Consider the following 17,329-nt stretch of genomic DNA (forward strand, 5'->3'; position numbering starts at 1 on the left):
TGGTGTAGTGCCTGGCACATAGTAAGGTATCCTAATAAATGCTTGTTTTCCTCCTGCTACCACCAAGGGCATTTATCTTCAGACAGCTAAACATAAACTTATGTTAAATGTGAAATTGAAACCCTAGTTAAACCAAGTAGATGGTAGAAGAGTATTTAATTGTGTTCAATGAGTTTCTCACTTGGTGGGTATGAACTGCATCTCAGGGTGCTGAAAGCTTTTGTGTAAATATTTGCTGAACTGCCATTTGTGACCTTTGAGAAAACATGGCTAACAGGTGAAGTACCACAGGATTTGGGTTTCATGAATGTCCTGATTTTCAAAAAGGGGAAGAAGATGGATGCTTCAGGCTTAGGCTAGTGATCTTGATGACAATTTCTGTTATAATTTTAGAATAAATTATTACACACATATTTTGAGGACTTAGGGAGGAGGTGATCACTATGACCCAGCATATTCTTATTAAGAAGCTATGCTTGATTAATTTCCTCTTTTTTGATAAGGTTACTATAATAGTAGATTAGAGGAATGTCTTGGACATAGTTTATTTAGATTTCAGCAAGGAATTTGACAAAGTCAGGTTATCCTTGTGGAAGAGGTCAAGAGATGTTGACCATAGGACGGTATGTTTAGGTTGGCTGACTAAGGACCCAAAGAATGATGATTAACTCATTGTTCTACTTGGATGGAGTTCTTTGTGTGCCCTAGGGATGGATCCTTGATCCAGTTCTGTCAAATTTTTTTGTCAGTCACTTCAATGAAAGCATAGATAGTAAGCCCATAAAATTTAACAATGACTTAAAACTAGGAAAGTTAACTAATACATTAATGACAAAATTAGAATTGGAAAAGATCATGACTGGCTGGAATGGAATGGAAAGATAAACCTTAATAAAAATAAATATAAAATCCTTCATTTGACTCTGGAAATTCAATTGTAAAGACACAGAGGCAGTGTTACATGGCAGATTGAGTACTAGATCTGAGTTAAGAGACTTATATGTTCAGGTTCCTTCTCTTATATTTGGAATCTGTGTAACCTTGGGCAAGTTAATTTCCTTCTCTGGACTTCAGTTTTCTCATCTGTAAAATGAGAGGCTGGTGCTCTCAGGTGCCTTCTCCTTCATCCTTGGCTAGGAGGCTGCTTGCTACACAAATCTTATCTAGCTCTTCATTTCCCAAGTCAATTTTTCTCTTTCACATCCCTTGCTTTAAGTGGGCACCAGTGAGGAAAACACCTTCAGGTCTTTGGTTTCTTGGCTAAGACTTTGGAATCTATGGAATCCTTTTTTGATTCTTTCTGGCAGTATCATCTGTGCCTAAGTGAATCACCAGAATTAGGTGGTGTTTATCCATTTTACAAGTCTTGGGAAGTTCTCTTTAATATCTTGGATACGTGCCTCAGGAAGACAATAAACCTTTTCATTGTCAACAGGTTAACAGATTAACAGAGCTACTTCAGTACCATTGAACATACAATCACCAATTATCAGTAGTATTCTCTTCTTCCTCTGTCTCTTAATGAATGGTGATTCTCACCTTATAGCTTCTGTGGCTTTATTATATCATTCCTTGGAGGACAGGCACCTGTTACCTCTTTAGAGCATCCAACCCACTGTTTAGCAAGAGCTGCAAATATATTTTATAACTGCAAGTATACATCCATTCTTTTCCTTCTCTTTCTCCTTTGCATGATATTCTTTCATACTCCAAGTTCTTGATAAGGGTCAGACTCCCGTATTCTCGTCTCTGTCTCTCTCTGTCTCTAACTCTCTGTTTTTCTGTGTGTGTGTGTGTGTGTGTGTTTGTGCATGTGTATATTTTTCATTCATTATCCACAATTTGGAAGAATGAATACTCTTCACTTTGATGACAATAGCAAAATTAATTCCTAAAAATTTGCTTTTATATCAAATATTATCCTTCAAATTATTTGCTCCTCTAACTTTTCCAGGTTGGTACATTTTAAATTAATTGTGCAACACAAATAAACATTTTATACATATTAATGAGGCCAGAATCACACGGTAGACAAAAGTGAGTGGCTTGGCATTGAATTCCATTGTAATTTAAGTGGTAAGTTGATTCTATTGATTATGTTACCTCATGTGAATCCTAGTGTAGCTGAAATCAATACTTAGGGGCTGAACAGGTGTGTGTGTGTGCACGTATACATATATACAACAAACACATACACACATGTCTTGTATGCATGTATGCATATATCTAAGATGTATACACAGATGTGTCCAAGACATGTGCACATGCACATGTATATGCCATTATGTGAGTACAATATATACACCTATGTATATATGTATGTCCATGTATACACACAATACATATATACACACGTGTATATACACAAAAGTTTTACATGAATATAAATATGTGTATAAATGTATATGTATCAGATATACATTATACATATATACATATATTACAATGGGAGGCAGATAAAGTGGATAAGGAAGATGGCCAGAGTAGAGGCAGCTTGGGGTGAAAATGAGCCTGCTTCTAGTGTAGAATGGAAGGATGGTTGGGGAAATAACTGAAGAAGGAGAGTAATCAGATTTACAGAGGCCTATAATTATCTGCAGTTGTACTTAATGTATAGTGGAAAGAGGACTGGATTTACAGACTGGGGATTCAGGTTTAGATCCTGACGTGACAACTTATCACCTCTTTACCTCATCTGTAAAATGACAAGGGCAGACTGGATGTTCTCTACAATCTCTCCCAATTTCACATCTATGATACTATGACCCTGGTTTGTTGGTTCAAGTTAAGAAGACAAGTCAAGTTGGTTAAATGTGTGAAGACTCAGGCAGAGAAGTGAATGCAAATTCAGGCTTCTTTGGAGCTTGGCTTCCAAAGTTCTTATGGATTGGTGTTAGGGACAGCACATGTAGCCAATGAGAGCGGAGATTGGTAGATCAGCAGCCAATGAGAGGCATGTGGATGGCCAGCTCCATGCTGGTCAGTTGGCCACCAGGCTGTAGTTAACTGACCTTGTGGAGCTGAGCTTCTCTTCTTGTGCTGTTGAGTGGGCTTCACTTTGTTTCAACTTCAGATTGGAATCGGAAGGAAATATTGGTGATCTTGGCAGATCAGTCAGAGAAAGGTAGTGAGGAGAGGGCCAGAAGGAAATTCTGGTGAGTGAGGATGGGGAGAGATAAGGGAGTAAGGATGGTTGGAGCCTAGGTGTCACTTGAAAAAGAGCTGACATGACTAAATGCCATGATGGCATTAATTACATCTAGTCTGTTTTGTGTCCTGGCTTCTCCCCCCTTCCCCTCCCCAGTGGCCTGTGACTAAACAATTAGAAAAATAAGTAGTGGGAAACTTTGGTATTCAAGACAGTGCCTTTAAAAAGTTTTTGAGAATCCTTTAGGATGTTATAGGCCTTTTTAGATCATAGCTTGATGTCAGGAAAAATAAAATGGGATGGCTCCTTTCCTTACACTTAATTCTCCCCATCCTTTAAACCTTGATCACAACCCCTCCAGCCTTCTCTGCTGTTCCCCAATAGGGATTTAAGAGGGAATGGGGAAGGGAAGAAGAGGATCGGAATGTGGAAGGGACAGGGAAGATTTCACTCTTGAGGAGTTGATACATTCACAAGTGGGAGAAGGGAATTAAAGATGCCAGAGAAAAGCCCCTCTTCATTCAAATGCTAATTTGGGTGTTTTTAAAGAGCTCTTGAAGGTGGAAATGAGATACAAGATGGAAGAAAGGTATTCGTCCCCAGACATGTGGGATTTGTAAGAAGAGAAGTGCTCAGATGGTGTGAGTATGGGAAGGAAAACTTTACTCAGGCCCTAGAAATTCTCATTTCCCTTTTTGTATGCAGGGAGTAGAGTTACAGTGACTGATTGTATCAGATTTTGCATTGGGATTGGAAAAGCAGAGGGAAAAATGAATTTCTCCCGCAATAACGATATTCCACTTCCTGATTTACTCTGTGGGAGGCCAGACAGAGTAACCTCGAAGGAGCCACATTTTATGCTGCTGGTGTTGTCCCTCATTTTTGTGTCAGGTAGGTCACTTGGTTCCTTAACCTCCTCCCTTTTCAAGTCTCTGAATCTTTCCCCTGCACCCAAAACAATTAAACCACATGCAAATCAAGGTTACACTGTATCTACAAGGTGAGTAGCAGGCTAGTCATCTTTGTGTGTTTAGAGCCCATGAGACCTCAATTCAACCCAAAAGAACAGAAAATTCCTGGGACGTGATAAAAATAAATTTATTTCTAAGAAACTTTCAGGTGGTAAGGATTTTTTGGGGGGAGGCGTTGGGGGATGGAGGGTGGCACTGCAGCATATTACCAAGGGAGGTAGTGAATGTCTCTCCTTACAGATAATTAAGAATTGACTAATTAAAAGATCCAGTACCTAGCATAGTCTGGTACAGTACAGACTAGGCCTGTGATTTCATTGGTCTGAGGAGCTTCCAACACACAAACTCCCCACCCCCCCCCACCCCGGCTCTGCAATGCAGATAGCAAACTCTTCTTTGAGTTAAAGCCTCTCCTAAAAACTCTCCTTAAGAGTTGTCAGGGAATGATGAGAGGATCAGTCATTTGCCTAGAGTCACATAACCATTATGTGTCATAGATAGGAGTTGAGTCTTTTCCAAGGCTCACAGTCTAACCACTAGACTATACTACCTCTCACCTTGTACATAGTACGCGCTTAACAAATTAGATGCTCTCTTATTTTCAGATTAGTTGATAAATATTTTAAAGCAGGGATGTGGACTAGCTGACCTATGAAGGCTTAGAGGTGGAACTATATAAGAGTTTTATTTGTATTAGTGTGGAGATTAAAATTGTCCAACCTACAATAAAAGAGACTGAGGCAGATCTCTGAGCCAATGGCACTTTATCAAAGTGTTCATGGGCCCCTCTAATTAAAGTGGACCTCGGATCTTCCTCATGATCTGAGATGGTCCCTTCTTCTAGTATCGTGTGTTTATAGAGTTTGATACCCAACTATGCAAAACACGCATGGCAAAATACAGAATCTCATTGGTTGATAGACCTTGCTCTTGAGAGCCAAAAGTGACATATCAGTGGGAAATATGTTGAGTGAAATGGGTCGTCTCCACTGACTAAGTGATCATGAGATGGTCACTTGCTCATGTTGGATGAGAGATAATGGTCCAGAGGTACAAAAATAAATTGGGGGACTTTCCTTGAAAGCATCAAGGCATCCCACCCATGCTGTGTTTGGACATGGAATTTGAGCAAAACAAGATGGAAATATCTTTGTCAACATTCTTGTGGTTGTGCAAGTGAGCCTCATAACTTGGTAAACAAGTAGTGAACATTACATTACAGTCTGAGGCCAACTATAAGAACCTATCTATCCCTATATGATTTATACATATATATGACATATACTATATATATCATATATATATAGATATACAGAATATCAAACTCATGAGTTTTGACTGGAATAAAGTAGGGTCCAAATGAATTGGTTCTCACATTCAGTACAGAACTCACTCATTTCTTAGAGAGTTCTCATTGTTCTCTGCATAGTGCCTCTCTCCTCCCCGTAACTATTCTACTGGGGCCACCATTTCTATACCCCTGTGGGATAAAACAACAGACAAAACTCCTTTGGCTTGAACTTTGCATGTTGCCGGTAACCATTAAGTCTTTTTTGATTTGTTTTAATTAAATTCCCCATGGGTAGCTGGGCAGAAACAAAAGCAGATGGCACCGTTGTGATGATGACCATAGGGATTTTGGAATTAGAAGCAAACACAGATTATCTTGTCCAGCTTCATCATTTTACAGGTGAGAAAACTGAGGCCTTGGAAAGAGACATGATTTGCTCATGATCACATTTCAGTGACACAGCTAAGATTTGAATGAACCCAGGTCATCTAATGCCAAATTCAGTACTTTCTAGTACTAGTCATAGTAAGTCATACTGCCTCTTATGGTACTATTATAATAGGGGTTTGGTGCATACCTAAGGTGGTCAACTGAGACAGAAAGTAATAAAATTATATCATTTGCATTTTTCTGATAAAAATAAACTCTGTAAATGTAGATTAGTCAGAGCTTTTTAACCAAGAAAATATATGTAAACATCCAATTAGTCTCCCTTTACTTTATTAAGGATAAAACAGTCTCTCAGCCCACTTTTTTCCCTTTTTTTTTAAAGGTTCCTTTGATTGAGATTTTGCTTGATTTGAGTAGAATCATAGAGCATATAGCCATAGACTCAGGTGCTAAATAGGTATTATCTGAAGATAGAACATTAGCAGCTAGGTGGTGCAGTGGATATAGCACCAGGCCTCGATTCAAGAAGACCTGAGTTTAAATATGGCCTCAGACACTTACTAGCTATGTGATCCTGAGTAAATCACTTAATCCTGTTTGCCTCAGTTTCCTCATCTGTAAAGTGAGCTGGAGCAGGAAACAGCAAACCACTCCAGTATCTTTGCCAAGAAAACTCCCAATAGAATCACGACTGAAAAATGACTGAACGGTAGTGGGTAAAGAAAAGAGCATCAGTCTTGCCCTTCTAAGATACAGTCCAGTAATATGTGTTATTTATCTACACCAAATGAGGAAGGTTTCAAATGAGAGGACTGGCGAGAGACAGTACAATTTTGGTTAATTATTTTGAATTGGGTTGCTTCTTTGTAATGTGTATGTTTTGTGTGTTTTCTTTAGGAATGTTGAGGGTTATATTAAAGAACTATGAACCAGCTATCCTGACAGTTCTTTCTCTTTTGGGATTTTGCATAGGACTCTTGGGCCGTGAATTTAATCAGGTATCATAGAAATAAGTTAAAGAATGGGATGAAAATAAGTTAAATGGGATAAATAAAATAAGTTAAAATGGGATTAAAAAAAGAAAGCAAAAACAGGTTCTCTTCTTTCTTGAATGTCTGAAACAGTGTTTATGTGAAAATTCACTTGAAAAATTATATCCAGTATTTAAAACATTTTCAAAAGTGAGAAACCATTTTGTAAATAAAGGAGAAATATGGATTAGAAAGGCTTAAGCCTTGGAATTTAGGCAATTTGATTCCATTTTGGAGTCCTTGGCTTCTCCACTATCTAGCTATCATTTCTCTTCCTATGCTGGCCCATTTTCCTTTGTGTACAAATGTGTGCAGACATCTCTTTTTTTAAACTTCTTTGACTCTTGTCCTGCCTATTTTCCTACACTTCTTGACTGCCAAACCTTATACACGAAGGTTTTTTGTCAGCTGGTTCCCCTTCTTTAGTATTGTGCACAGCACCCAAAGGAAGGCAAGGCCACTTGGTCCATAAAAACAGAATCATACCGCATGAGAGAAGTGCAAAGCTTCAAATGCAGAGCCCATGTGTCCTATCCTGCAGCTCCCCACATGATTTTCCTTCTCCTCTGTTTCTTGGAGCGCTAGTTTCTTTCAAGGCTCAGCTCAGTCTACTTTCTACATGAAACCTTTCCTAATATTCTTGCCTCCCAGTGCCTTCCCCTTTCCCAAATTACCTTGTATTATTATTATTTTTGTTGTGGGGGGAGGGAGGCATATACTTATATATGTACGTATCATCATTCTCCATAGCATTTAATCTTACATTTATATCCTCAGTACTAACCCACATACCTGGCACATAGCAGTGTTTACAGCCCCTGATTATTCTATTCCCCTAATTATTTGATCTTTCTGGTGGCATGGCAATATTCCTATATAGCCTTGTTCTGGCTTCTGCTTCTTTGACAAAACCCTTTTTCCTTTTGGCCTGCTGCTTCTAGAAGTCCCCTCAAAAAGACTTTTTTGGTTGACTGCTACACTATTTCCTTTGTGCCTGGAAAATAATTTCCCCAAAATCCCCTCAAGAGGAATTTGTGGTTGGCAGTTTTCTTGCCTACCTGGTGTTGTATCTCCCAGGTGCCTCTATGAGAAGACTTTATGGCCAACAACAATCTTGTTGCTTTGGTCAGCAAGATTGACTTCTTTGGTCAAAGGATTAGTGCATAGGGTCAATGGAAGAAATTCAGTGAAACAAAGCTGTATCTGTTGACCAGTTTTTAGAGGGGACATCCTGATTAAATATGAGCTAGCCGGGGTAAATACTGCTACCAAACTATCCGCCCTCAAATATTAATGGATAAGAATTGAGATTAATCTTTGGTTTCAATCGAGAAGGAGGCAACCCCCATACCTGGAGTACAAATGGCAAGTCAGCCTCCCCTCTATAGACGCTGGAGAATCCATGTGGGTGTGTGTGGGGGGGTCCACTTATGATTGCTTGTTCCTCCTGCTGAGGTGCTTCTGCCTCTTATCTGAGGGCCTCTGTTGGTACTGTGGTCAGTTTAGGAAGAACAGGGACAACACCAGGATCCCACAGTGATGAAGCTTCCCTTGAATCCCCCAGCCTCCTAAATTAGCTCTATATACCACAGGTTCTGGATTCCACCTTCCTTCCCTTCTGGAAACAATTACACACTCTGGGTTCAGGTGTTGGTAGACCCTGGGACCCCTGGCAGTTTTGTAGACCACAATATGGTTTAGCGAGAAAACATTCCTGAGCCATAAGTGGTAGAAGCAATCAATCAAAGTCCTCTTCAGATAGGTCCACTCTTGCATAAAACTAGTTCCCTCCAACTTGTGTGGGAAACCACTATGGAATCCTCGCCTTCAACATAACTGGTGCCTTCTTGTCCCCACTGGTACTTGGTGTCTGCTTGCCAAACTTGAATGATCTCCTTTTTGTGGGCAGTTGAAGCACATCATTTTGTCTTCCCCACTGTTTTCAATAGTGTTACACTGAGCCAGCAGCCACCAACACTGTCTTCCCTAGTAAGTATCACTATTTCCAGAACGTGTTGTGCCATAAAAGTGGAGAGACCCTGCCTAGAATTAAAGAATTTCAGAGCCAGCTTTTATCCAGTCTTCCTATTTTACATATAAGAAAACTCAGGACGAGAAATGTTATCGCTTGCCCAAGGTCATACAAAATATTACTGGCTGAGGCTGGACCAGAACCCAGCCGCTCCTCCTTCTTATAGATCATCAACCCAATAGTAATTATACTGCTAGTATATATCTCCGTGGGTCCCTTTCCCTGCAGACTGTCCCCATTGCAGGACTCTAGTGTTGCCTATTGATAAATAGAACAGTGGCCTGGGATTGTTTCATATTTACTTTAATGTCATTATAATAAAGGACTGGTGCCTGCTCTCTCTTATTGTCAAGCTTCTGGGCCAGTTGGGGATGGGCTGCCATTCTTGCTAAATTGGGCCTTTGTGTCAGTGTAGGAGGAGCTGAGTGAGTGTGGGTGAGTGTAGGTGTGTGTTTGGGTGAGTGTGAATAAATGTGGGTGTGGATAAGTGTGCTTACCCCTTTGGTCATCTGCAGAGGCATCCGAGGATCCAGGGGGCTGAGGAAGTGTTGCTTAGGGCAGAAAAAACACAGATATTGAAGCCAAGGACCTGAGTTTAAATTCTACCCAGCTGCTGCTTGCCAGCTATGTGACTCCAGACAAGTCACTCAACCTCTCTGGGTCTGAGATTCTTGAGCTAATTTGGACTAGATGATCTCTGAGGCCCCTTCTAGCTCTAGCTTATTGGTCCTGTGAGGGGACCCCATTGGGGTCTGAGCCTGGAGATCGCTCCCTGGGGCAGCTGGAGATCTGAGGGCCTGCCTTCTAGAGGAAGTCAGGTGGGTGGTCTGCAAATGTCTTCTTTCATTCCAATGCTAAACCTAAGCCACCAGTTAGCCTAAGTCAGGCATGGCCAACAACAGCAGTTCTGGCATCTCAAGACTCTGGACTTGTCCATGTAAGGAGAATTGAGGAGGAGGAAAAGGAGAGAATGACTTTTGGGCCCCTGACAGTTGGATCTGAGAAATGCTGACCTTTCAAGATGTGGCTGTGGACTTCCCCCAGGAGGAATGGGGGCTGTTGGAACCTCCTCAGAAGGACCTGCTTAGGGATGTGGTGCTGGAGAATTATGAGAATGTTGTGTCCCTAGGCCCTCCAGTTTCCAAACCAGTTCCTATCTCCCATTTGGAGACAAGAGAAGCACCAGGTCTTCTAACAGGAGAAGCCCCAAGAATCATGTACCCAGATTCCATTTTTCAGACCAGTTGTGAAACCAAGGTTTCAACCCCAAAGCTGGGTATCTCTAAGGGAATATCATCTAAGGAGAAAATCACAAAGGACTGTCCCTAGAATTCTAAACTGGGAGAAGCTTCAGGTTGTATTCTCAAGTCAAAGAGACAGAAGAGCAGCAAGGGAAGACTGCACAGAAAATTAACAGTAATTCATAGAGCAATTATTAATAAATTAAATATTCATGAATGTAATACTTTTGGAAGAAACATTAGTCTGGAATCAATATTCATTCTACAACAGGGAATTCCTACAAGCAATTGTTTCTACAAATGTGATACACTTGGAAAAATTTTAAACAAATTTCAAACTAATTAAATATAATATGATTGCCTTGGGAAATAAACTTTGTAAATACAATAATTATAAGAAGCCCTTTACTTAACACTCATTACCATAGAGTATGTGCTCAAAGAATATACTCTGAGTGTAAATATGGTAAAGCCCTTAGCATCATTGTACCTTGCTGTACAACAAAATAATCATATTGGAAAGACATCCTCTCAATAAATGTAACGAATGTGGGAAATCTTTCAGCAGTGAGCAATAGCTACCTGAACATCAAACAGCTCATGCTGGAGAGAAAACCCATAAATATAATAAATGAGAAATGTGGGAAAGTCTTCAGGCAGAGGTCATCCCTTAGGTGACATTGGAAAATTAATCCTGGAAACCCTATATATATAGGGAGAATGCAGGAGAATCTCTAGCCAAAAGGAATTCCTTGAAATACATAATTTCATGCAATACATTCATAAAGATGAGAAACCCTTTGAATGGAATGAATATGAGAAAACTTTCAGAAGAATGACTATCGGAGAGGATTCTGGGAAGATGGTGGAGTCGGTCTGAAAATTTCAAGCTCTCAAGGTTTTCCTCGACAAAAGAGATAAAATAGCACCTCTGGACGAACTTAGATCTGTGAAAACAAATAAGAGCAGGAGCAGAAGAGGGGTCTTCTTGTGACAATTGGAGAAGATATGAAGAAAAATCCCATTAGAGATTTCCTCTCTGTGAAGAGCCAACACCTCCAGGCTAGGGGGCGCTTAAACAACAAGCAGCAAGCCCTGAGGTTAGCTGCTTTGGAAGGGGAACACCAGATCCACCTGTGCTGTGGAGACTTAGTGGGGGCCAGAAGGAACCAGCACATGCCCAGGAAGGTGCCAAAGCAGTGGCTGTGGGCACTGACAGGAGGCTAGAGCTCTTGGTTTGAGTTCAAGGTCAGAAGAGAGAACTGAAGAGTATTAGAGGCCAGAGGCAGCATCCCCCATACCTCAGGACTAGAGGTGGTTATTAACATAAACTATTACCAAAAAAATGCACAGGCAAAGGAGAAAGAATCCAACCACAGAGAGCTACTATGAGAATAGAGAAGATGGGGGACTAGAGAAGATCTTTAGAGGAGGATAATGAAGCAAAGAAACCCTCTTCTACCCCCAAAGAGCAATGTCATATGGTCACCTGCCCAAAAGGAACTCATTGAAAAACTTTGTTACTAGTCATTAGGTAACTTGTAAGGAAGATCGGGGTAGACCTGAGTATGACAGGACTTCAAAAAGTAAAACCATTCAAGTGCAGCTAAAAGAATAATTGTCTTTTACAAATAAGATGCAAGAGGAAGAACCAATACACAGGAATTAGATGTGAGAGGGCAGCTGTTAGTTCTGGAAGCCTACTCTATTGGGAATGGGTTTAAGAGGGGAAAATACGTATACATTTAGAAGAATGTAAAAATCTCCTAAATTTAGAAAGAAATAAAACTCCAAGGGGATAGGGAGGGGGAAGAGGATGAAGGAGGGATTTTTAGTGGTGAGGGTGTGGGAATGGGTTAAAGGGGAATATAGAAGGGGGTTTAGATCTAAGGGAATGGGAGGATAAGGGAGGGACTGCTGGAGTGGGAGTAGGTTAAGTAATAGGAGGGTAAGGTAGCAGAAAAAAGAGATATGCACAAACATAAACACAAAGATTAGGACTATAATCTCTTAGGGAAAGTATATGTTTATGTATATATGTGCATATATGTGTAAAGTGTATGTATATATCAATACCTATATATAAATATATCTAATGCTCAGTTGTAGCCTTGGGGTAGTGGATAAGGGGAAGGGAGGGGAAAAAAGAGCAAAATAAAAAGTGTACAGCAGAGAACAAAAGAAAACCTACAAGGAAGCAAAGAAAAGATGGACAGTGTTCAACATAATGCACAGTATTTAATATATAAGCTTTCTTGAAATGAAAAGTTATTGCTATGTATTTTGAATCCTTTCCTGTGTTCTGCTGTGCACATGACTTTTTTTGTTTTTTTCTTGTTTTATATATATGTTTATAATATTTCTTTTCCTTTTCTTATTATATATTTAAGTTGTAGTATTTGTCTAAGACAAATTTTAAAAAAAAGGATGACTAAACATCAGGAAATTTGTACTAGAAGGAAATCTTATGAATATAGTAAGTGTGGGAAAGCCTTCACCATGACTGCACTCCTTCAAACACATAAGCTAACTCTTCCTGACTGTAATGAATGTGCGAAAGGCTTCAAGTACAGCTCATATATTAAGTGACATCAAAGGATTCATCCTGGAAGGCAACCATAGAAAAGTGATTAAAGTAGAAAAGACTTTGAGCAGCTCATTCAACATGAGAGAATTCATACTGAGCAATAAAGCCGATAAATGTGATGAACCTAGGGAAATCCTGTAGGGAAACTTTGATATCCATAAAATAATCCATACTGGGGAGAAAGCTTACACACAGAATCAATGTGGGAAAATACTTCAGGTTATGTCGCTTGTCTGTGTTTTGCGGATAACTACCTTCTGTTCTCTATGTGTGTTCTTTTAAAAGCTTTGTTGGTGTTCTTTTACTTCTTTTCTGGGGTGGAGGTTGTCACTCTCTGAATCTTTTCTGTGCTACTGTTGAATCAGTTTTTGATAAATGTCAAAAAAAAAAAAAGCAGCAGAAGTGGCTGAGAATGGGATCAGGATCTCTGAATCGCTGCTTAAGACAGAACAGTCTCACATGTGCTCCCAGGCAGTGATGTACCTCACCTAAGAAAAGTTGTTAAGAACTTGTCTGACCTTATTTGATCATGAAGTGAAGCACATGATTTGTGCATCTGTTATTTCTTGCTCTCACCATGACTGGTCCCCTTCCCTTTCTGGTCATACATCTCTTTAATATCTTTAATGCTACTGTTTCTGTACAAATGTGTGTGTGTGTGTGTGTGTGTGTGTGTGTGAAATATATGGCAGCCTATTTATTTCCAATATATATATCTCTCCATTGCTTTCCTGGTAACTTGCAAACCTAATCCTTTGGAAATTATGGTATTATGATTCACAGCGCATAACATCCCTGAAAGAATACTCCAGGAGCAGCTAAGTGGCACGGTGGATAGAGCATTGTCCCTGGAGTCAGGAGGACCAGAGTTCAAATGCAGCCTCAGACACTTGACACTACCTGTGTGACCTCGGGCAAGTCACTTAACCTCAATTGCCTCACCCTCCAAAAAATATTCCAGGAATCCAATGGATTTATGATCTCACTGGGACAGATATTCCTTCCACAAAGACCATTCATGCCTACCCCTCCTGTGCTATTCTTGTCCATGTCCTCTCAAAAGTTCTTGTGGTAATACAAAAAAGGCAAAAGACAGTCCCTGCCATCGAGGAGCTTATAATCTAATTATTGTGCTTAATAAATACTTTATGGTTTGATTGAATCAATCAGTCAATAAGCAATTATTAGGCTCCTAGTATGTCCCAGGCACTACACTAAATGCTGGAGTAAGGGATTTGTTTTTTCTCTGTGCCCAAATAGGTAGATTACCAGCTCTCTAATTTTCAACAGTGTTGTTATATGCGACCCAGACCTATACTAAATGGAAATTATCAAGTAAACATTCATGTGAAAAGATGGTTTCATATACTATAAGAGCAGATGAAGATGAAATAACATGCAGAGCCCTTGTAATTATGAGTGCTATACCACTATAAACTATCAATCATCGTCATCATCACCATCATCACGCTCTTCGAGCAAAGAGGAGAAAGCAGACTCGTTCTCAGCCTTCTTATATTCTCATATTCTCAAATGGAAGAAATCACTACATTATAGCTGAACTTCCCAATCCAGCCTACAAGGCAGGGGGCTAAATTCTGTCCCAAGACATCTGTCTGATGCCTATTTCTTTAAGCCTAAGTCTACGAGGATATATGAGTTGTTCGGCTCTTGCTTCTTTGTTCAGACAAGGGCAGATAGATTGTTGGACTTAGGCAGTCAGGAAAAACTAAACCCCAATCTGTCTCTGGAGCTTTCTACTTGTATGAATCTTGGAAAGTTTCTTCATATTGGTGCGCCTCAGACAACCTTTAGGTCTGATCTACTAAGCCATAGCCTACCTGGGATCTGTGCAATTGGAGGAGTCCCTGCTACCTTGAGATCCCCCTGTGCTTTGGGTATCCAAATTAAAAAACACTAAAATCTATATTGGCTAAAGTGTATCAAGTTGTATTCTAACCCTTCCAAGTAGCAGCACATAAACTTTTCCCCCTCCTCTTTTGTTTCATCAGATACAACAACTTCTCTACCCTCTTCTAAAAACAAGTAATTACGTATTTTTAAATACTTTTTTACCATTAATGACCTTTATGGCTGCTTTAGAAATGGATTTTTATATACTCAAGAACATATTTTGGCAGGTAAGAACTATTTTCAAATAAACTCATCACCCCTTGATTATATGTATTAATGGAGGACATGGATGATATAGGGAGCTCAAAGACATGTGTTCTACAAACTACATTTACTTCTGTCTCCTTTTTGTTCATAGTTGTTGTCCTTTGTTCTCGAAGAAGACTAAAATGACATCACCATGTTAGAGTCAAAATACAGTGTGTCTGATTGTGGCTGATCGCACTAATATGAGCTTGGAATGCTCTACCACAGCTCAGGCACAAATAGTCCATGTGAACATGTGGAGTGGAGATGTTTCTAAGTTTGTGCATCTCGTTTCTTTTAAGCTACTGCAATTCTGCTTCACTCAGAACACAGCTCCTTCTTTGATGCGGGCACACCGTGGCCATAACTCTTAATGCATTGACAGATGGACTGATTTGGCCCTCATTCCTTTTCCCATTTCCATCCCTTTCTCTTGTGAAAATGCTAATGAGTAACCAAATAACCCAAGTCTGGGCAATGGATGGGGGAAAGAAAGGGAAGAGATTTTATTTAATGAGCCATCAACTAGGGGCAGCTAAGTGGCACAGTAATAGAGCATCAGCCCTGGAGTCAGGAGGACCTGAGGTCCAATCTGGCCTCAGACACTTACTAGTTGTGTGACCCTGGGCAAGTCACTTAACCCCAATTGCTTCCAAAACAAAAACAACAAAAAGCCACCAACTGGATAATTATTTCCTGAATAGCTTTTTTGAACTTTTTTGGAGGAAGCCATTTGTCGATTCATGTTTTTCTAATTAGACTAATTGTCTTTGGAGCAGAGAGGGTGTATGGAGGAATGGTTAGAGAGCCAGCCTTAAAGTCAGGAAGACCTGATTTTCTCCTCTGTCACATTATTGGCTGTGTGATCCTGGGCAGATCACCTAAGCTCTCAGTGACTCAGCAATTCCCTAAGGTTATGTTGCTGAGCACATCTTCTGTGGTGTAGAGGAAGCTTCATCGAAAGTTGAAAACATTTGCTATGGAGCTCTGTGCACTGATGGAATCACAGATCCAGTAAAAATAAACCAACAAACCCAGACCTCTAAAGATATTTCAGTTTAATGAATATTTTTATTACATACCTACTATATCCAGTTATGGCCCAATGTAGTTTCCAGTAAACTTTTGTCTTTGAGAATTGGGTTTTGTGGTTAGAATTCTTCCACATGGAGGCAACGATGTTAAGAATTGTCGTGAAGACTGAGCAGGCCTTTTGCTTCATTAATCTTTTGTTCAGCTTCATTTGGCTTCAACAGAAAGTCAAGGAAATAATTTGTCTCATTTCAATGCAATATACCTTGCACTTCTGCAGATTGCCTAGTGGCTATATAGAGACAACGAGGTTCAATTATAGCATTTTGAAAGTATGAAATGCTAGAGAAAAGGTAATTTTTGTCTACTGCCTAGATTACTCAATTAATATTTAATATTTGTTAAATATTTATACAGTACTGTGAGAGGTATAAGTAAATAGTAAATATAATTTCTGCTGAGCTTACAATTTAGTTGATGAGATAAAACATAGGACATATGAAGAATTAAATAGCAGTACAGAACTTAATGTAGGAGATACCACAAGGTGGCGCTTCCACATGAGTGGGGAGAGGAGTTTAAAAGAGGATGAGATCACCTTGGTCTGAAATGGGCTGGATAGGCAATGGGGCTTGAGTTTGGGGCTGAGAGACTACATAGATTTTAGAGAGGTGGAGAGGAGTAGGAGATGATGTTTTGAAATGAGGAGACCCACGGAAGTAAAGGGAGAGTATACTATGTTCCTTTTGGCCAGCATTCAGATGAATTGTAAAGTCATGAAAACACTAGATTCTTATGGGAAAAGAAACAAACAAAAAACCACCTGGATTTTTGAAAAAGCTGGATTCCCTCAATAAATGGCTCAGTTATCATTCTCTGGGAGTATTTGGGTCTTTCTACGTGATTATATACTTCTGTGCTGAAAACATAGAAATGTAACAATAGAAAATTAGGTGGGCATAATCAGGGAAAAGAGCTGTTAGATAGAATTAAAAAACTACAACAAAAAACAGCAATTGATTGGATGAACGTATGACCTGTACTGGTTAAGGTCAAGATTTTGAGTTCTTTGTCTCATTTCAGAAGAGCCTAACTGGGGATAGAGCCAAAAGTGAAGGGTGATTGGCAGCAGACCATTTGCCTGCTTCTCGATGGTCTGCTTTCAGCCATACACCCACCCGCGTGGCCCACTTCTACCATTTGCCTTTCTCTACCTGCTACAGTAGTCACTCTGCAGAAGGAACAGTGGTAACTTACATAGTATGGGAGTGGAGAGGCTGGTTTTTCATGCCAAGAAATAGAGATAAACATTGAATCATAATGTGTATAGTATGTGGCAGAAAATCTATGGCAGTAAAAATGAAAGCAAAGGCAATAGAGTTTCTCATCTTAACATCTCATACCTATTTCCACCCAATGAGCCTCATTGATTATACCTTGACTGGC

At 39.8% G+C, this 17,329-nt stretch overlaps 1 protein-coding gene across 1 annotated transcript in view; it reads left to right on the top strand.

Moving 5' to 3' along the window:
* Nucleotides 1-3,884: 3,884 nt before the first annotated feature.
* The window catches only part of SLC9C2 (solute carrier family 9 member C2 (putative)), a 113,205-nt gene continuing 99,760 nt past the window's right edge, over nucleotides 3,885-17,329 (top strand). The window contains exons 1-3 of the mRNA XM_078155789.1: nucleotides 3,885-4,039; nucleotides 6,698-6,798; nucleotides 14,704-14,832. Of these exons, the coding sequence (XP_078011915.1) occupies nucleotides 3,919-4,039; nucleotides 6,698-6,798; nucleotides 14,704-14,832 (351 nt within the window). The 5' untranslated portion in view covers nucleotides 3,885-3,918. The remainder of the gene's footprint in view (nucleotides 4,040-6,697; nucleotides 6,799-14,703; nucleotides 14,833-17,329) is intronic.

The sequence above is a fragment of the Phascolarctos cinereus genome, unplaced genomic scaffold (assembly GCF_003287225.1).
Source record: "Phascolarctos cinereus isolate Bilbo 61053 unplaced genomic scaffold, phaCin_HiC Scaffold_5;HRSCAF=322, whole genome shotgun sequence".
Classification (NCBI taxonomy): Eukaryota; Metazoa; Chordata; class Mammalia; order Diprotodontia; family Phascolarctidae; genus Phascolarctos; species Phascolarctos cinereus.